The sequence below is a fragment of the Nasonia vitripennis genome, chromosome 2 (genome assembly GCF_009193385.2).
Source record: "Nasonia vitripennis strain AsymCx chromosome 2, Nvit_psr_1.1, whole genome shotgun sequence".
Taxonomy (NCBI): Eukaryota; Metazoa; Arthropoda; class Insecta; order Hymenoptera; family Pteromalidae; genus Nasonia; species Nasonia vitripennis.
In genome coordinates, this window is record NC_045758.1 from 12,736,803 (window position 1) to 12,757,597 (window position 20,795).

A 20,795-nucleotide genomic window follows, 5' to 3' on the forward strand; every position below is an offset into this window, starting at 1 on the left:
CTCTCTCTCTCTCTCTCTCTCGTCCTTCGCGGCTCGCGAGAGAAGAAGAAGAGACTATCGCTCGCGAGCATGCGCGCATGTGCATGTGTGTATAGGCGCGAGGTCGTAGGTCGCGTGGGAATGAAAGGACGAGACACGCGGGACCGAATTACATGCGCGGCTCTATCTCCTCCTCGGTCGCTTCTTTCACTCTTGTCCTGTCGCTTTATTATTTCCTCGCTGTATGTGTACGAGCCTCTTCTTCTTCGTCCTTTTACCTCGCGAGCCGGTTTCGCTGAAACGCCGCCGCCGCCGAGGACGACGATCCAAAGATATATAAATTAAGTAATATTCGAGCCGGCTCGGGCTTATGTGCCGTGAAAAAGTTTCCCGAGAAGTGTCAAGTGCAGGGCTCGTTCGTGTGTGTGTGTTTGTGAAACAAATAAATGGGAGGAGAAGTGGGAGGGTCGGATAATCGCCGACTTCTCCGAGAAGTCTCGGCGGTCTCTCTCTCTCTCTCTCTCTCTCTCTCTCGCTCACTTTTAGACTCGGTGCGTCTTCTCGTAAAGTTTCTTGAAGAAAAATCCTCGTAAGCGACTTCCTCGAATCATCGCTAATGTCTCAATTAGCGGCGCTAGTCGAGGAAAACTCGCGCTTTTCATGCATTTTTCTTCTCTTACGTTCAGCCTTCACGACGTCCTCTCTCAAACCCAACGCGTACATCAAGATTTTTTCTCTCCCTCCGTCCCTCTTTCTCCTTCGAGAGCGTGCAATAATTCGCACACTTTATAGCTGTGGGATAATTTGTATAGCTGTCTCATTTACTACTCTCTCTCCTCGGCTGCAAATAAAAGCGCGCGTATATTCGCAAAGTTGAAAGAAGGGCCCACGACGGGCCGGGAGAGACACGTGTAGAGCCACGCGCGAGCATATGCGAGACATTGCGTAACCGTAAACCTCGAGGGATGCGTGGGCGGAGTGAGGGAGAGAGAGAGAGAGAGAGAGTCTTCGAAGACGACGCATACACACAGCGAGACATACGGATTCATTTGTCCCCGAGATTTTCAAAGGGCCGCGCTTGGGATACGTATACGCGACTAATCGGCCGCAACATTCGGGCAGATGTTCTTCTTCTTCTTCTTCTGTTCTTCTCTCAAGCGAAGAGTCAGCGAGCGTTTATCTATGCACATAACGGGCTGCTCTCCTTCCGACGCTAGACTGTCCAAACTGAGGCAATCATTAGGTGCTTCCGGATGATTTTCACCGGGAGCAGCGATTTCTGTGAAAGGGCTCGTAAATTTTCCACTAATGAAGTCGATTCTCCGGCGCGGAGGGCGTTATTGGGCCAGATAAAGGATACTTCCCGAAATGATAAATCAGACTCGTTTGTCGAACATCTTGCGCGTGATGCACAACGTACGCAACGATGATCGAATATGCGTATAATTAAGGACGGCCGAGCCTACGTAGCTGTCCAATATAACATGTATATGACAAACCATCTCGGGAATTGTCTGTGTATTCTTTTGACTGAAATCCCCAACGGGCCTCGCGCGGTTTCGAATATCACGCGAAATCGTCAACGGCAGTCGAGCGAAAGGGAGAGATAGAGACTGCTGCAGTGTGCGGAGCGGGCGGACATGTGTGAAATTAGCTTAATCTCCCGGCTCGGATGACAATGGAGTGATACAAACGCGGTTCCGTGTACGACACGCATTGACGATGTTCGGGTGACAAATCTCTCACCCCATGTACGCTCGCGGCTGCAGCGCGTACGGGAGCCATCAGGGGACGGGTTCGAACTGCTGCTCTGTCTCTCCTGCGCGCCCGTATATAAATACATTAAAGGATGATCCTCCCGATGGCGTAGTCGGCAGCCCCCTGCTGCTGCTGCTGCTGCTGCTTCTCCCCTAAATTAGCCGACTCATTGCTCGGCGATTCTGTGATTGTAGTTCGACTGTGCTTGGATTCGAAAACTGTCAATTATTATCAGAGCGTTTTTACATTTCCCTCAATTGTTTATTTGCAAAATTGCAAACATTCCGCGCCTTCGCGTCGAGCGCGATATCTCTCGATCTTTCTCGCGAGCGCGCAGCGATACACCCCCTCCTCTGACATGATTAAAATTTCGACCTATTTTCTCCGTGCGTCTGCAGCAGCCCACAGAAGAGGCTGGCTCTCGTACATACCGGAAACGTCGCGTCTGCGCTGCTGTACTCTATATCGCGCAGATACATCGAACCGCTGTGGGGCAGTAATTTAACAATACGCCAGCTGGCGCGTGCACGAGGGAGCGAGAGAGAGGATCTCGGAGACGCCTAATGTAGTCGTATACGCGCATGTAGTGCCGTTTATACACACCGATGGAGCACCGGGGCCTGCATCGCATCCACACGTCTACACGGGGCCTCGAGATGTACGGCTCACGCACACACAGGTACGTTTTACGCCACTACCCCCCACACTCGTGTGCTCTCTGACAATGCTGCCTCATCCCTTTTGTTGCGGCAGCGGTTCTCGCGTCAATGCACCCGGAGTCTCTCTCTCTATTTTGTCCCTCTCTTCACTTTTCCAGCCGCTCGATTAGACGCCGGACGCCGATGCGTATAGTCTGCGCTCTCGGCTCATTATGTAGCGCGTGTCGTCGGCGACACGGCAAATCTCTTCTTCCTTCTGTTCACCGCTTGATGCTCTATCCCCCGGTGCGTGTCTCTGTGCGATCTACCCTCTTTTCAGCTCGATCACGTTCTTTATGCGCGGCCTAATTTGCCGCTACGTGCTGTCTCTCTCCGATCTCTTTGTGCGTGGCCAATTGGACGGCTTTATATTGCGGGATGCGTTCCAGGAATTTCCGTGGTAAATATTTGCCAAGTATTATAGGGTACGCGCGCGATCGCCTGTTTGCGCGCGTGTCACCTTTATTGGAGATAATATATAGGAGAAGGATTGAACACGACGGAGAGACAGATGTTCTTTTTTTTTTGCTAGCTCGATCGGGGGCGTAGTTGGAGAAAAATCGGATACTGAAAAATTCAAAGCATTAATTTTATTAGATCGAGGTCCTCGCGGCACTGCCCACTTCGGTAAAAGCTATTAACCAGAGATCGAACGGCTATTACGCCACGTGATAAGAATAGGAAGAATTATGATTATATGACTCGACCCCAGCAGCTCGTCTGTATACGGAACAAAAGCCTGCACGCACGCAATAACCCCCTGTGAAATCGTTGCAAAGTCCGAAAACACGCGCGCACAAAAGCCGTATATAGGTATACATAAGCGCGAGCAAACCGCGTTGAGATATATCTCGCGCACTGATAGAGACGCACGCAGTATAGCAGCGGCGAAAAAAATCAGTGGGATCTACGCCGCCCATGTACAAGAGGGTACAAACTACCGCTGCCGCTGCTGCATCTGTCGTCACGCCCTTGTACGGACACGCTCGTCTACGTGTGTCTGTGTGTGTGTGTGTGCACGCATGAGTGAATAAGTCAGATGAGCCGCGCGCGTGCGCGGATCCGAGTATTTTATTACTTAATCATGACGCGATGGGTACGAGGGGATCTCCGATGCAGAGATGAGGTGATATAATGCGCGACGATTATTCATATGCACGCGCGCGGGCCTTTGAATATATGCGTGTATAGGCCCTGTTTTCGCATTTTTCCATTCGCTCTCGGTGTAATCGCCACCGTTTAAGCCCCTGATCGATGCTTGCAGTTTTTAATGGAGTGTGGGGGCTCGCGCGCTATGATTACAGCGTCAGTTTTCATCGAATGCGTAATGTGTTTAGAAAGAGAGCGAATAGGTTTATTTCCTGAAATACGTGGCTCACTTCGTGCGCATTGTTGTCATCGCGTATACCTTTAATAAAGCAGCGGACCGAACGACCTGTTTGATCTCTTCGCGCACGCCTACACGTTAAATCGATAGCGAGTTAATCCTGGCACGTTTCTCAGCTGACCTGTTTCACCATATTGGGTATACCTCTACACACGTCTCCAAGCGAGAGAGAGAGAGAGAGAGAGAGAGAGAGAGAGAGAGAGAGAGAGAGAGAGAGAGAGAGAGAGAGAGAGAGAGAGAGACTCTTGTTAAACTCGAGCAACGAAAGCGAAATGACTGGATACAGAAAGGATGTCGTGGCGTGTTTCGCGGGCGACGACTACAAAAAGTTTGTCCGCACAGAGGGATAGGAAAAGGGATCTTAAACTCGTGCGGGGATTTCGTCGAGGGATTTACTAATGAAGCCCCTGCACGTGTGTGCAGAGCTGCGCTGCGCTGACGTAAATTAATTATTGCCGCGACGAGGCATTTCCGATGTTCATTTGCGCTGTCCTTTCGGTCCTGCAAAAGTTGGACACTGGCTCGTCAGATTCGGGCTTCTGATTTTAGCCGATCAAAAATAAAATAACGAAGCTTATCCGCATACCAGAATACTTGGCAAATTTTCAACCGCTGACGCGTTCGAGAAATAACACTGTTCTGTATGCCTCGCAGGATTTTACACTTCGATCGCGTAACAACTTGACGACAGTCGTATAAGCTCGCTCCGCGCAAGCACGAGTTTAGACAGATAGCGATCGCTAATAAGCAGCTGATACTTTGATCTCACTCGAACAGTGCGCGGTATGGCTCTCGCGCGTCGGTCGATACACCCCTCGAAAACGAGGTTAACGCGACACATAATTTGCCGCGCGAGCAGTACGCGATGACCGGCCTTTACGTTTATCTCCGACCATCTCACTTTCTATCTGAAAAAAAATAAACAGAAACCGAAAAAGCAACCAGTTCTCGAGAGTGGAGAAATTGCGCAGCGAGCCAAAGGAGGAGTCGACGGCGCAGCCGCTCGCGAGATGATCATCGGAGAGTAGAGCGTAGAGCGTGTGGGCGGATCGCGCTTCTAGTGTTACGCGTCTAAGTATAACCCGGGGAGCATCGCGAGCGCGTGCACACAATAGCGTACGGTTACTTCGAGCTGCTGCTGCTGCTGCACAGCATCTGACCTACCGCCTCATCTAGTGTGACGCATTACAATATGAATATGTTTGACGCTCCCTATACGCGGGAGTCTCGGCACGCGACACGTCGCGCGAGATCGAGTCACTGACATTTTCTTCGCTACTCCTGCGCGCATTGTTCCGGCTTTCCTCTACTCCCCCCTTTCCTCTTCTTCTTCCGATGCTTTATACAGTGCGTATTACGAGACGCGCGATTGTTCCGATTCTTTTGACAGCGGCAGTCTCATTGTGTCAGTTTTCGTGCAATAACTTCTGCTTTGCTTCTTTGTACGATCACCTCATTATTCATCAAGGTCGGCCTGGCGTTTCGCTCGAAATCACCGCTCGATTAGATGATTGCGGCAATTGGACTGCAGAAAAAGAGTCGAATTGATAATTCCCCGAGGGCAAATTGCCTGCATTGTGTGATTCACGCGAAAATTGAACAATTTGCTCGGCCCGCGCGCTGTTCTTCCTCCCTTTCGTGCGCGAAGCCGAAGCCAGTGCTTTGTAATTGATGCGAGAGGGAGAGGCGAAGCACTTCGGTCATTGGTATTAATAACTTCGATGGTTTATCTTTAGCGGAGGCGGCCGTTAGACAACAATTACGCGCCTACGAGTAGGCCTCCTCCTAGGAACACGCGAGCTTCCGCAACAGCTCACGGCTATGCACGTCGGGTAATTGTTCCGCTAACTCAAGGGGCAGCTCGTTTTGTTCTTCCTCATGTACTCGGGCTTTCCCCGCGCGCGTAGAGCAAATATATCGCCGACTTTGAACTTGTTATTGTCATTGGAATAAGTGTTTTTTTGGATGTGGGCTTATTTCGTGGAACCACGTCGGGTATTATATTACCTCTATATGTATACGTGTAGTCGATGATCGGCGAATCAGTGTAGCTTACGAAAGATAATAGCGTGATAGGATGACTTCGAGCTCGGGGCGATAGGTTGACGCCTAATTTCCTGCGGGAAGCTCGCGGATCCATCGATCAAACACACGCGTACACACACACACACACACACACGAGGCAGCGAAGAGGCCTCGGAAGAGATAATAATACCGCGCGCGTGTACGTGCTGTTAATTGCGCCTCGAGGGAGAGCTTCCTCATGGAACCCACTTCTCGCGCGGATCGTCATACCTCTGTGTTTTCCCATCGTATATCAGCCGTACTCACTCCGAGAACTATAAAAATCGAGCGTCTCGCACAGGTCTCGTATTGAAATTCCGAGTTCGGGGTCGGCCTTTCGCGGGAACCCTTTGAAGCTCGTCCTCTGGAGCCGATTCGTCTGCCGGTCTCGTGTTGCCCCATAAAGTCGACAGTCGTCGCGCTGCCGCAGCCACCGTGCTAGTGCCTGGAAGAAGAGGCGGGCCTCTTCATTTCACGCCTGCCTGCCGAGACGCTCGCTAACATCAGTGCAGAGCTACCGATGCTCGTGTGCCATACCTCGGATCTTTGTGACCGTGTGGTTAAAAGTGTGGCCCTATAAATCAAGCGTGCAGTGTGGGCACACTCGCATGCGATCATCTTTGTTTTGGGCTAACTAGGGACGATGCTGGGGCAGACGGTCGAAATGCCGCATGAGGGACTTTTCTCGAAATAGAATTTTTCTAATTAATTTAATCGCGCGGTGGGACGTTTTTAGAAGCTGCACTATATGACGTCACACTTTGGTATACAATAAAGTTTCGAGATACCGGAAGCCATACGACACCGCGAGACAAGGAGATTCGTTAACGAGTCTGACGCATCATCCAGAGTGGATGTCGCCGCGGTGTGTAAACACACAACGCCAGATTGTCTCTAGGGCTTCTCGTACGCCGGCACTCCACTGCGGTATTATAGAATGAAAAGGAGAGCCGGCTTATCTGGATGCTCTTCGTGGCGCTTGTTGTTTAGACTGCGCGCCTCGTGGACGTCTCTCTCTCTCTCTCTCTCTCTCTCTCGCTCCGCAGGAGCCTCGCACGAGCTGCTCCCACGCTGTGCAGGTGGCCCCTCCGCGAGCGCGCGCGCCAGATTATAAAGAGAGACACTTTAAAAAGCGCGCACAGATAACGTCGCGCTCTCTGCGGGATCCGTTTACAACCCCATGCGGCACTTGTCGTGTGTGTGTGTGCGCGCGGGCAATTATCTGTGGGTGTAAACATGCATAGTTATTGAAAGCGATTAAATTTTCGAATCGATTTATGAATAGAAGCTTATATAAATAATTCCTCGAACCGGTCCGATCATAAACACATCGAATATTTCGCCAACTTATCTCGCGAAATATCGAGCGCGCGCGGAAAACCATAGCGGAAATTTCAAGGCTGCGAGAGAAGATAATAACCTCGCATACAGACGCGCGATATTGCGTCAATAGACATGAGATTTGTCTGAGAAATCAATATAGACGCGCGCACACTCTCACAGAGCCGCGGTATATCAGGCTCGATATGCTTTTGTATCGAACGCTACCGAATCATCGACACACAGGTGACAGCGTGGGGACCCAGATAGATAGCCGGCTGCCGGCTGTACCTAGCGATATTACAGCAACTCACCTGCGCCTCAGTTATTGCGCGGCTTCCCGGAGTGGCGGTCACTCGTGCCTACGTGAGCATAGCTGTGCCCATGACGAACACAATTTCTCACCATGGTCGCCCTTCATCGTCATCGACTTATGGTTTTAAATCGAAAAAGCACAGCAAAGAGCACAACGTGGTTTCCTGACAATGGCGTTAGTAAGTAGTCAAACTTTCACTTCATAATACACGAGAATCACCGAGCGAGCTCGGGATAATGTACGCTTGCACCTCTGCAGTATGTCAAAGCTGCAATTTTCCTGGGTGCTTGCGCGCGGCTACTTTTTTCACCCGAGAATCACGGTTGTTAGAGGGCGGGCTACTCGAATCGCTCGGATTTTCGCGTGAATCGCTAAAAATAAAGTGTAATGCCGTAGGTGCACGAGAGAGAGAGAGAGAGAGAGAGAGAGAGAGAGCGTCAACGGGGAAAAAAACAAAATTATACGACTGTGTAGGTCGCGCAGCTCAAAGCAAAAGCCTCTTAATGAGTGCTATACGTCCGATAGGATCGCTCTGTCGAAACGAGATTGCGAGACCCGACATTACTGCAGTGAATAAAAATTATAACATCAGGCGGACGAGTGCGCGCGTTACGAGAGCCTTGGAAAACACTAAAATCTTCGGGTTGTTTGTTTCTTCTCTTTTTTCTTTCGAAGCCTGAGGTGTTGGACGCATTCGGCAGTTATGTAAAGCTCAGTAATTCACGACGCTTTCAACATTCTCTTCGGCGAACTTTACGAAGTACCTATTTACCTTATCGACTGCTCGACTTCTTGCCACCGTTACTGCTGTTGCTGCTACTGTTGTGTTTCGCCTCTGCGTCCTTGCTCACACGCGAGCGGCAAGAAACGCATCTCACGTGGGAGTCTTGCATGCCTCGACTTCGGACTTCGTCGGAAAAAAGCTTCTGAAATCTTGATCGAAGCACACACATATACACAGGAGTGTTATAGCAAGAAGTGTAGATTTACTACTCCCGGGATTCTTTGCAGTGGTATAAATCTTTGAAAAAAGCGTGTTATTATGCGTAGTAAGCAGTAGTGGTAGGGCTAATGCGATAAAGTTAAATACCTCGTTGTCAAGAACACACTATGAATGCTCGATGAAAGATAATTATTATAATCGATGTACGTGTGTGCATCGCCAGGTTTGTATTATTGCCTTATTTCCAAGAATTCACCCTTATCGGCAATGATTCGCGGGATCTTTCGATGCGGAGTCTAATTCAGTAATTGGTAAGATCGATAGCTATGCTCAGATAAATGAATGAATTCACTCTCGACGGTTTGGTCGCGAGTGTACGAATTTTCGTTATCTCGGCTTTTATCGCCGATGTAAATCTGTCGATAGAATAATTTGCTTATGCAATGAAAATAAATAGAATGAATTAACGTTTCTTGTACATATACATGAGAAAAGTGGCTTGATGTGTTACATACGTGCTCACTGCGGTGGGATGGAAAATAATGTTCAGCAAGTTTCAGCGGAAATAAGTTCGTGACTCGGATATCATTCACGCTGAAATTATCTTGTTTCATCGATTGACGAGAGAAATGGCTTGATGTATCAGATATACCGAGAGCTGGCCTTGCGAAAAATAAGATAAAGCCGAGTCTTCGATTAACCAAATGCGAAAAGTGGGGAATTGTATTGTTATTTTATCAGCAAAGGTATCGGGAATCCCAACACAGAAATTAATACAATTTTATTAATTTTTACAACATTTCTGCCTCAAGCTATATTCTGAAAATTAGAATTAGTTCTCAGTTTTTCTATTCATACGTACTGGAGCACGCTCGAGTTTCATCGATCAATATTTCCTTATCTTCAACGTTGATGGATTTATTTCTTAATTTTTGATGCATTAACAATATTGCAGAGATTGACGCAAAAGAGAAATGGTATAGCGATGACTTTTGTCTTATTTCCATCGGTTTCAAAAGTAGTAAACTCAACTGTCATGGCATCAGGTGGATTTATCAACAATGAGAAGCGTATTCCTAAAGAAGTTATCTTTACAGAGTATTAATGCAAAGTATTTCTGACAAAACTAATCATAAAATCTGTCTCGTCAGGATAAACCCCCGATGAAATCGTCAGCTGCAAGAGACATTGTTTGTAGATAATGAGTTAAATTCGTAAATAAAGCGCATACTAGATGGTTAAATGTCTTTAGTTGACACGATCGCATTTTAAATTTCATAAACAAACTTCATTTAGTGCATCGACAAAAGTGCGCGTATAACAGACGCAGAGGTACAGTCAACTTTGAGAAGCGTCTATTTATAAGCATTTTTTGCATTTCGCTCTTCTTTATAAGGCACGACGAGATAAAGTCGATCTTATCTCTTTTGAAGATTATAAATATAAAAATTGTGAGAACAATCGAAAGGTTCTAATTTACGATGCTCGCGTCAGCCATTTTACAGCGTGCAAAAATACTTTGTTTGAATGTTCAAATAATTATTTTAATAATTTTTGGATCCAAACAAGTTACTTATCACACACCGGTACGTAGTAAGGAGATAACGACAAAACTAGTATATAAATAAAGAGCGAACGAAGCGAGAAAAGCAAAGCGAATAAAGTGAAAAGGAATTGGATATAGAAAGAGAGCCTGATGAAATCCCACGCCCCTAAACTCACTTTTAGCATCGATACACGGCGCTGAATGAATGAATAAAGCGCGTCGCGCTTGTACATAGAGCAGCCGAGAGGAAGAACAAGCGGCTCTCTCTCTCTCTCTCTCTCTCTCTAGACTACCACTGCGCGTATACACGCTCGAGATACTTGGGGTGTCGGGCAGCAGCAGCAGCAGCAGTGGTGGCGGGACGTCGGGGGAGAAAAATGAGTGAAATCCATTAGAGGGGAGAGTGAGCTCGTGTGGCTTCTGACCTGACTCGATCTCCGCTGTACTGCTGCTGGGCTTTCGATCCGTACACGGATTCGCGCAAGTGTAGGTGAGCGACAACATAGCTGTCATAAAATCGGGGATATATACGAGTTGCGTCACGTGCATCGCTAATGTGCTTTTCGGCTATACGGCGATGAATGCCCGAGACGGCCGCTGACTGCCTCAACCCGTAATGAAAAATGAGTTCATCGACGACGAGCGATGTATCGTCGTAGGACGTTTGATGGCGTGCTTTGAAATCGTTCGAGTGTTTTTTACTGTTTTTCCTCGACGCTTTTTTTACGGCATAATTTGCTTCTCGAGAGAGCGAGAGACGTACGCCCAAAGACAAAGGTTCATCTGTTTGGGGAGGTTCTTCGAGTGTCTCAGAACCGATGATTTAACGGCTTTTCTCGCGTTTCAACACGTTTACGATGCACACTCTCACGGCGGAAAATATTTTGGAGGCTCGTAAACGTCGAGCGCCACGGCATATAACGAGAAATTCTCCAACTTTCATCGATTTTCCCATTCATCTCTCCGAGGTGTACTGTTTCACAACCGGAGAAAGTTTTTATCACCACTAGACGTCCGCGGCATAAACGCTGTCGATTAAACATTGAAAACTAAACAACCCCCTCTGCCCCTCTGGCATCAGACTGCACAAAGAAGCTCTGAATGGCCGATTGCGGCACTCGGAAAGCAGCGCTGGCGATTATGGCATTCGATTATTATTCAATCGTCATGATCGCCGCTACTGCTGTTTGGACATGTGGTCGCGTGCGGCTGTCGAGCGCGAATGTCGATTGTCGCCGGTTTTGTTTGGGCTAATGCGACGATTGCGAGGCGGCCCGGAAAATCTTGAAACAAAAACGCGGCAGCGGGCCATCTGTCTAGCGCGCACAAGAGCAAAAGGAGGCTGAAAAGAGCATCAAGTCCTGCGCGGGTGCAATTGCCAAGGACTCGAGAGCACGGGGATCGCTTTCTAGTGGCTCGCGTCGCTTAACCCCTTTGCGCTGCATTATATAAGAGAGCGAGTGAGAGCTCGATCTGCATATGGGGTGGCGCTGCTGTTCGATTCGTCCAACTCTTTCTTTCTTCCTTAGAGGAGATTAGTCCGAAAATCCCGGCACAAAAGAATTTTTACAAGTGTTATTAGAGCACTGCGCTGAAACTCGAGGCGAATTCGTTCTAAATATAATGTGTATCTAGAGCACGTCGCGCGCTCTCTCGCATAATCCTAATTCCTTTGAAGAATTCATTTTGCAAGGCTGGACTCGCAAAAAAAACGCGAGCGCGCGCTTACACGGTGTAATTAGATGTTGAAAAAATTATGTTTAATATACGTACACCGCGAGAGCGTCGCAGAGGAGGTCGGGTCAAGAGATTTGCGGAGCACCCGGTATACGTACGGGCACACGAACCCTGTACGTGTACATACTCGGCGGTGGCGCGTAATGCGGTGTAGTAGCGGGGTCGTGGATTCCAGCAATTACACACCCTCAAGTGCCCTCAGAGACGGGACCCCATTAGGACGAGAGGAGTAGGAATATTTAGCGCGCGCGCGCGACTGAGGCGCTCAATTTTCGGATTCGCGCGCGGCTGGCAAATCCTCTGCTATACCGGCTCGCTCTAACGGCCCTCGTTTTAAACGCGCGTTTTAACCTTCTTTTATCATCCACTCACTCTGGCTCACATCTCCCTTGCGGATCTCTCCTTCTCTTTTAATTACGAACCAGACAGAGAGGCCTTTTGACGATCTTTACTCTCTGCAGTACGTGGATAGCAGACATGAGAAATAGATCGAGAGTGCGACTCGGTGTAAGCCATTTGGCTGATAGTCCTACTTTCACCGCGGCCTGAATGTCCGCCTCGTCGCGTGCGCTATATATCGAGAAGTACGTGATATCGAGTCCTTGCTATGACGGAACTATTAATCGTCTCTTTCTCTCTCTCTCTTCGCCAAAAACGTCATCGACATCTCTTATATACCTCGCTGTTTTCCCCCGCGTTCGTTTCGCTTCACCGAGTACACACACCGCAGCCGCGCGCGCGCGCGTTTTTTTTTCTGTCGTTACGCGTGCAAGCTCGAGTAAAAAGTACGTTTGTACTTCACGATAAACAAACGATTTTTATCCGAGAATAATGACGCGTCAGTTGCAAAATTAATCGAAGCCCGATAACGTAGTCGCGCGCGCGAGAACTTATTGGAGATTACCGGTAGACCACGACAAGAGTCATCGGCGTGAGAGAGTTTTGATCAAAGGGCCAATCGTCGCGGCGTTTGATGTCTAATGCACGCACGTATAGCCATTTCACACCGTAGGTGCGCGTGTGTGTGTAGAGCCGACCGATAGAGCTGCCAGTGCAGACGCAAAGCCAGATATGCATTCCGCGTGCGCGTGTGTGTGTACGTGAGAGGTGTATTACCTGCGCGGCGGCGGCAAAATTCCAATTACTTGCAAAGCGCGCGTAACTAATACGATGTCAAAAGCGCTGATTTATCATTCAACGCTGTACGCCTGATTTGACGTGATGGAGGTCTGATCAAAGGCCGGACTTTTCGAGAGGTTCGCACCTCTATCGCGCTTGTTTATTATATCTGTAAGGTTGAAAGTTCGAGTTTAAAAATTTTTTATCGCAATAACTCTTTCTGATGCATATTTGATGCGTATCCGATGATCGCTTCCGCGCGCCGCTCGAAATTGAATCCCTTTGTCTCGGGAAAGCGCGTCCCGCTGAAGTTGGCCTCTCGAATTCTCATCAGTTATTTATCGCTTTCATTATTCGCCGCGGCGCGCAGACTGCAGGCGGCGGCTCCTGTCACGCTGCGCCCCATCGACGTGTTCTTCTTCGGCTCTGCGCGCTAGACTCTCGTTTTATCATCAAAAGCGTATTATCACTCGACGAGTTCTCTCGCCAAGTGTTTCATGAATTATTGCTCTTCACTTATTTCTTTCCGAAGCTGTCTCCAGCTTATTTAGCTATTTCGCTTCTCTTCTCATAACGTAGGATGATTGCGGAGTGAATAATGCATGCCGTAGTCGACTTCTTCCATCGGGTGCGGTAATCGATATCACCGGTTAGACAGCAGTTTCTCACGCCCAACGAGCCCAATAATTCGTCGACTGCTTTACCTTTTTAATAGAAATTCCGGAAACGTGCGATGGGTTAACCGCAAACAATAGCGCGCGAGCGATATCTTTTCTCCCGACGACCCTTGCTTTTCCTGCAAAACCTGTCTGACCCAACTCGAAGCTGCGTGGATGAAGAAAAAAAAACGAGAGAGAGAGAGAGAGAGAGAGAGAGAACCGGGGGGTACGAAAAAAATGCCACCTCGCTCGACAGATTCCGGTCCTATCTTTTTCATTCCCGTATATTTTTCCAAACTCGAGCAGGTAACTAAGCGTGCGGCCTCGAGCTCGATAACGTCTTTTAATCCCTTCGTGATCAATTTTATTTTCACAGCGGCGCGCGCTATGGGCTTTTCCTCGTCCGCGGAAAAACGCAGTTCACGTTAGGAGAGCTGAGGGAGATCTCAACGTATTTTTTCTTACCTTCGCGATCCAATCAATCTTTTCAAATCCGAGATCGAATCCGCTTATTTGCTTTGGCCGACGAGCGCGTATAAAAACACCGTGAATTTGATGATCCTCGTAAAGCTCGCGACGTTGTCTGTGTTTCCGAAATTCCCACCGATATCCTTCGCCGGCGGCGATAAATTTCATTTCCCTCAATTTCGAAAGGGTTGAGAAAATAAAGATTTTTACGGGGCGAACTGCCGAGAGAGTAAAGTCGCAGTCCGCACACACACATACACGCACGAGAGCGTCGTCGGCCAGAGGCCAGACGTCAGTCGTCGTCATGCGACACTTTCTCTGCACGCGACGAGTGATGCCTTACCCTTTGGTTTACGCCTTCTCTCTCGCTCGCTCGGCTCCCGAGACCCTAAAAGGGGTGACGACGATCAACAACTTTATTCCTTTCTCTCTCTCTCTCTCTCTCTCTCTCTCTCTCTCTCTCTCTCTCAAATCTCATTCCGTCCCTCTCTTCTCGCTCGACTGTCCATCAATTACGCCGTCGGATTTTTTCCTCCACAATTGCGGATTTCTCGAGTACCGTATATACCGTTGGAGATACACGCGTCCAACAACAAGACATTCGATTCCCAGATTCCCTACCCTCTTCCGCCCTGCTTTTTTCGCTCCTTTTTTTCTCTCTTCCAGACGCGCGCGCCCCTCTCTCTCCCCGGGATACACACTCGTATGAATAGAACAGAGGCTATTCAGCGGCGCGACTACTACTTACATAGACCGTAGTAGCATTTGCCTTCTACACTTTTCCCGCTGCTTGTGTCTTTGAAAGAGAGCTACCACGTGATCGAGCGACCGATGCGCGCGATTCCTTATCTCGTGCATGCGCACACAGATCAAGATTCACTTCGCTCCTTCCGCCGACGGTCTTATCCGCGCCAATCGGATTGTCCGAGGGAGGGCTACCGCTCTGGCGTCAATGGAACGCATATATCACCTTTTTAACGTTCGATGAGCATAGAATGGCATTGCTGCTTTGACAATCGGATTCTCGTTAATGCCCACGAAAGTCGAAAACTGCGTTCGGTTGGGGGCCGCGAACGCGTTTATATAGGGGAGAGCGCTGCAGTGTGCGGCTAATTTAGAACCGGTTTCGGGGACTCTCAAGCCTCGTATTATCGGGCCAGTTGAGTGTGAATTGAAGCTCGAGTGCGCGTAATACGAGTAATGACGTCTGTGCAAACACGTCGTTATGCTTTGTGAGAAAAGAAAATTTCGCAAACGATGATTTTAACTGCAAAAAGCATCCCCGGCGTATAGGAGGGAAATAAGCTCTTTCGATTCCGCAGCGGCGCGAAAGTCGTCGAATCGAGTGAAAAAGTACCTCCGCGATTCCCTCGGCTTTTTCGTTTAATGCGTCGCCGTCGCCGTCGTCGACGGTATAAGATCATATCTGGCAGAAGTGGCCAGCAGCAGCAGCTACCCTTCGACTATATACTACGGCCAGCTCTGCTCTTTCCACATTTCCCTCTCCTCTTTCTCACACACACACTCGATGCGGAAAATAACCCTCTCTCCGCTCTACGAGCAGAGCTTTAAACTTTAAATTCTCTCTTTATCTCGCGAATGCCTTCGATTCACCGTATAGTAGCCCCCGAAGGGATCGCTCGACTCGACTCGCTCGCGCCGTTGCCGAGAAGGTCAGCCTTTTGTTGATTCTTGTTTACGAGGCGGGCGTGCGAGATTCGACTCGGCAGATTCGATTCGATTCTAGTATTCTCTCTCTCTCTCTCACTCTCTCTCTCTCTCTCTCTCTCTCTCTCTTTTGGCCGAAAGCTGTATATCTTCGGATATCCGTTCGCCGCCCATTGACTTCGTCCTAAAAAATAGGAATCCGCGCGCCTGTGTACGCTCTTACCCCGGCTGAATCGCTAAGTGTTTGCTCGCCGAGCTTATCGAATCTCCGCACACTTGCCGAAAGTTGCCTTTTTTATTTTTCTCTCTCACTCGGCGTTAAAGGAACTCGCTGCGCGCTCGCGCGGGTACATAGACGTTTTCATTCGCGAAGGAGGAGCGATAAGAGCCCGGGCTTTTTCGAAACGGCGCACTCAACGTAAACAGGATGAGCCTCTGGCCGGCTGATAAGAGCGCATTCCTCGCATCGGCCGCAATTATGATGAATTATTAAAAAGCTCGTCGTCGGGTGCGTAGCCGAGCGATAACTCATTGAGGCGGGAGCGCGCATGACAGTAAAACTCTATCACGCGCCTGAATCCGATTTCTCTTATTGATGCTATAAATTTATCTGGCCCGCTGGAGCCACTTATCCGCGCATTATCGACGCGGATTCCTTCTGGCTTCTGCCCTCCTCTCCCTCGCTCTATATAGTATAGGAAAAATCATAATTCGCGGGAGAGAGGGTGAAGCCGAGCGAGCGAGCAAAAGAAAGAGAGCTGGCGTATACGCGCGGGGGAGAGAGAGAAAGTGAGTCTCTGCAAGAAGCGTAGACGTGTAGTAGCTATGAGTTATGGTGAAGCGCAGTTCCATTTTTCCTTAATTACGATGTTGCGGAACATAGATTACGATGTTAGCGGGCGCTCTCAAAAACATCTGCTCCCCTTCTTCGCCGGAGTTTCTCTCCCTGGCGTGCTACATATAGGTATAGGAAGTTCCGAGCTATATAGCTGCACGACAGCCGCAGGCTTTATTACGGAAATATCGAGAGAGAGCGTTGGAAGATGAAAATCTCGTTGCTGCGTGCGGCTGGATAGGAGAGATTACACGCCTGTGCGTTTTGTGGACAAACGCCACGCAACTATAGCGCACACCCTCCTCGGCATCTCCGCGCGTGTCTTGCGTAAATAGGCTTTAACGTGCGCGCGCTAATGCAAATAACTCCCGGTCATTCTGTAACTTGGGTTTGATTAAAACAACGCTTTCACCCTCGCGTCTCCTAAACGCTGCTTAATTGCGGTGAACGTTTTTTCTTTTTGAAAAATTAATTATTCTCTTATCTTCAATAACGGCCTGCGATTACGTGCAATAAAAACGAAACCTCTCCACCGGTCACATTCGCGCGAGTGCACAAAGCTCCAACGTCATTTTTCGTCAGTACAGCTCGCCTAGTCGCAGAGGGGTCAGACACACTGCGCACAGCCCCTTTCAAAGATTAAGGTCTACTTCCCGATGCAAATCAGTTTTTTTTATTCTTTCTTTCAAGCGCACACACCGTCCGACAATCCAAATCCTCGCCCCGCACGCGGTGTAACACCGGCGTAAAAATTATTAACTCACCTCGCCGACAACCGCAAACCTTCCTCCGCACCCTCGCGTCGGTGAAAAAAAAATGCATAACAGATGCACCGGGCGATATCGTGATTTCAGCGCGCGAATGAAAAGCACACACTCGTCGGGAAAAAGTGATTGTCGATGAAAAAAAAAAACGAATCGAGCAGTGTCGGTCCGGGGAGAGATCGCCGCCACTGTAATACCCAGTACCGCATACGGCTGCAGAGCCGAGATTGAAAATTAATGCCGGACACGAGATAAAATTAATTTAACGGCTGAGCCAGCCGCAGCCACCAGCAATAGCAGCAGCGCCGCCGTCGACGTGGAGCTAGGTAGAGAGAGCCGCGGGCTGTGTGCCGAAGCCTTGATCACAATGGCCCCGGCAACGGCGCGAGGGCAAACTCTCGCTCGGAAGCTACAGCACTCGTGTACCAAAACATAATTAGCCTGCATTGTTAATGCACCAATATTTGCACACTGTCCTGCGCGCGTTGCAGCCGGCGAGAGAGAGAGAGAGAGAGAGAGAGAGAGAGAGAGAGAGTGAGTAGCCCCGGCGCTACACTGCCGCCGCTGCTGCTTTTCCAATATAAGCCGTGTGCGTGTCCGTGTGTTTTTGTGCTGCCGCTGCATGATTTTCCGGGTGTTCTCTCTCTATCTCGGCTGAATTGATCATTGTTGTTTCCGAATATCGCAGTGGTATCCAGCGCTGTTGCGCGCATTCGAGTGAAACACACTTCCGATAATTATTACGACGACGAAAGGCATAATACGGTGTATAATATAATGTACTACTTTCACTCGGATGCTGATGGTCTATTGAAAAGGTGAAATCAAGGACGAGCTCCCCCTCGTCGCCGACAATAGTCCATATAGGTATACACACGTCGAAGTAAGAGAGCTGGCATGATGCATGTCTGTTTCGGCATGTCGGCGGATGCCCTCGACTCGCGGCGCGCGTTTTAATAGAGACTCTTTCGGCAGCGGGCTGCAGCCGTCGCGATCGAGAAATCGTTAAGTCGAGAGGCGTGGATAAGACACACAAGCTGCGCTGCGCCCTACACACTGCTCGCGAATAAGAGCGAGAGAGAGAGAGAGAGAGAGAGAGAGAGAGAGAGCACATAATATGTAGGGCGTTCCTCGAGGGAGCAGACTCTTCCGTTGGTACATCGTCTTCCGGTGACTTCCGGTCGAGACGATCGCGAGCTCGCGCGCATTGTGCCGGCGCATAACAATCGCGTCTCGAGTTCCGCAGCAGGCAGCAGGGGGGCGGCATTTCTCTCTCTCTCTCTCTCTCTCTCTCTCTCTCTCTCTCGCTCTCCGTGTTGTAGTTGCCTACCCCGCGAGAGCGAGGCTTTATTTTCGTGAATGTGCTCACGACATGCTGGCACATTAGCGGCGCTCTCGACGGACTCGCTGTGTGTACACATAGTAAGAGAGAACTCGACTCGAACAAATTATAGATTTGGCTCGACCGTTGGCGGTTCGCGATGCAGTCATCTGCTGTGCTCTGTATAGGTGTATAACTCTCGTATGAGTGCCGGAGGGAAGGCATGTACAGAAGAATGCCTGTCCGTGTACGTCCGTGCTCACGTGCGTGTCACTCGACCTCTTTATCTGTGCACGTACATACGACCCTTAATTCACTCTCGCTCTCATTGGCTTCTTTCTTGCGAGAGCGCGTATATGGCTCTACTTGGCCAACTCTTTATTTTCCCTTCTTCGCACGTGCAGTCGCCAAACTCCGTCAACTGATGATCTCGAGTCGATGTTTGTACTTGGCGCGCTCTTGATTCTCCGCTCAAGAACTTAATCGCTTTAACGGCCGATTCGCGCAACATCGAGTCAAAAGCTTTATCGCGTAGCGGGATTAAATTCTATCAGTTTTAATCGAGCGAGCGAGCGAAAAACGAGGAGCCGCCAGCATCGCGGCGATTCTTTTATCTCCCTGATGGCCTCTTTCAACGAGTCAGTCAAACGCAGGCCTGTAAAATTGCTTCGCAAACTGCCGCGCGCGCGCGGTATAAGCGCCAACTCCGCCGGCCGAGTCGGGAGAGAGGCAGGAGACAATTTGGGGTGTGAAAAATATTAATAACGTCACCGCTGCTGCTGCTGCTGCTGCAGCGAGTATACGCTCCTCGCGGAAGGGCTTAGTATAGAGTATAACATCGGGGGTGGACTGAATGAAGGAGAAACGAGCCTGCGGGGGTAGGGGTAGCACACGCAGCCAAGGCGAGGAAGCAAGGCTATACAGGGGGGAGGGGTGGCAAGTGTTTCTGTCAGTTTAATAGCTCCGCTACTCGCGAACCTCCCCCACCCACGCATGGCTTCCTTCTCTTACGACATTACGCTATCGTCACTTTACGTGTCAGAAGTTGCGCCGCCGAGAGAGCGGCTGCGGCTCTTTCTCTATGTACTGATCGTCGTGTGGTAGTGTAGAGGTTGCCGAGAGCCAGTTTCGCTGTGTGTGTATGTATATTATATACTTGATTTGATAACCCTTTGATGTCGGGGGCGCTTCCGAAAGCTCTGCCTCTGGATGTGTCTTTGACACGACTGCTGATTGTGTATCTGAATTTGGTTTCTACGTGAATTTTTGCAGGATACACTCGGTGCAGGATTTTAATAAAAAATGAAATGATTTTAGTTCGTATTTTCTCTCTAAATGTACAAGAGTGAAAAATCACTCTAATAGAGTCAAATATCACTCTTTTGGGAACATAAAACAGAGCCAGTCGGAATAGAGTGAAAAGTAACTTTCTTCAAGAGTGATTCATGTCACTCAAATCCTTGAGTGACATGATATTTCTACTAATACTACAAGCCTAACCTAAAAATAATTAAAAATGTATGTTTATCATTACGCTGCGAGTAACTTTTAAAAAAAGATAAAATTTTCAAAAATTTAATTATTTTTAGAGACTTAAGGAAATTAAAATTTTTTGACGGTGACGGGATTTGAACCTGGACACTAACCACTCATCCAAACAGGATTCATGTGTACACAGACTTTCGGATCGAATATATCAACTACTTTACATATTAACTAAAGTTAATAATATATGAACAATAATTAATAAATAAAATCAGCAATACTTGCATAATGTTACTAAATATCTGATTATTAGATAAGTCAATTTATACCTTTTAAATTTGCATTCTTTTCCGTGCGACATCACTCCAGCATCGAGTGATTCAGAGCAGGAAAATTTTATCACTCGATTACTTTGAGTCATCTTTATGACTCTATAGCTAGAGTGATAGAAAATCACTCTATAAGAGTGATTTGGATCATGTTATGACTCAAACTTGAGTGATCTTACTGATCACTTCTTTTTAGAGTGTTCGAGAACAGTTTGTGCTCCTAGTAGGATTCCTTTGGTTTTTTCCCGGTTTTCATGGTAGTGGTAGTAAGAACGAAGCCTCATCTAACGATCATAACATCCCTGAATACCATTCTCCCCAAATATAAACCAACAAACTTTCTAAATTAACAAACTTTGACGCGCGGCTTTAAGCCTGATGAAAAAATGCAATAATCTC

At 48.5% G+C, this 20,795-nt stretch overlaps 1 protein-coding gene across 5 annotated transcripts in view; it reads left to right on the forward strand.

The window, feature by feature from the left end:
• LOC100122721 (histone-lysine N-methyltransferase PRDM16) overlaps positions 1–20,795 on the forward strand; it is an 80,329-nt gene that overhangs the window by 29,790 nt on the left and 29,744 nt on the right. For 2 of the 5 annotated variants that reach the window (XM_008214349.3, XM_008214350.3), the window contains exon 1: positions 7,528–7,700. The exons of the other annotated variants lie outside the window; for them this stretch is intronic. In XM_008214349.3, coding sequence (XP_008212571.1) covers positions 7,613–7,700 — 88 coding nt within the window. In that variant the 5' untranslated portion in view covers positions 7,528–7,612. Of the gene's footprint in view, positions 1–7,527; positions 7,701–20,795 lie in introns of those variants that run through there. 5 annotated transcript variants of the gene reach the window in all.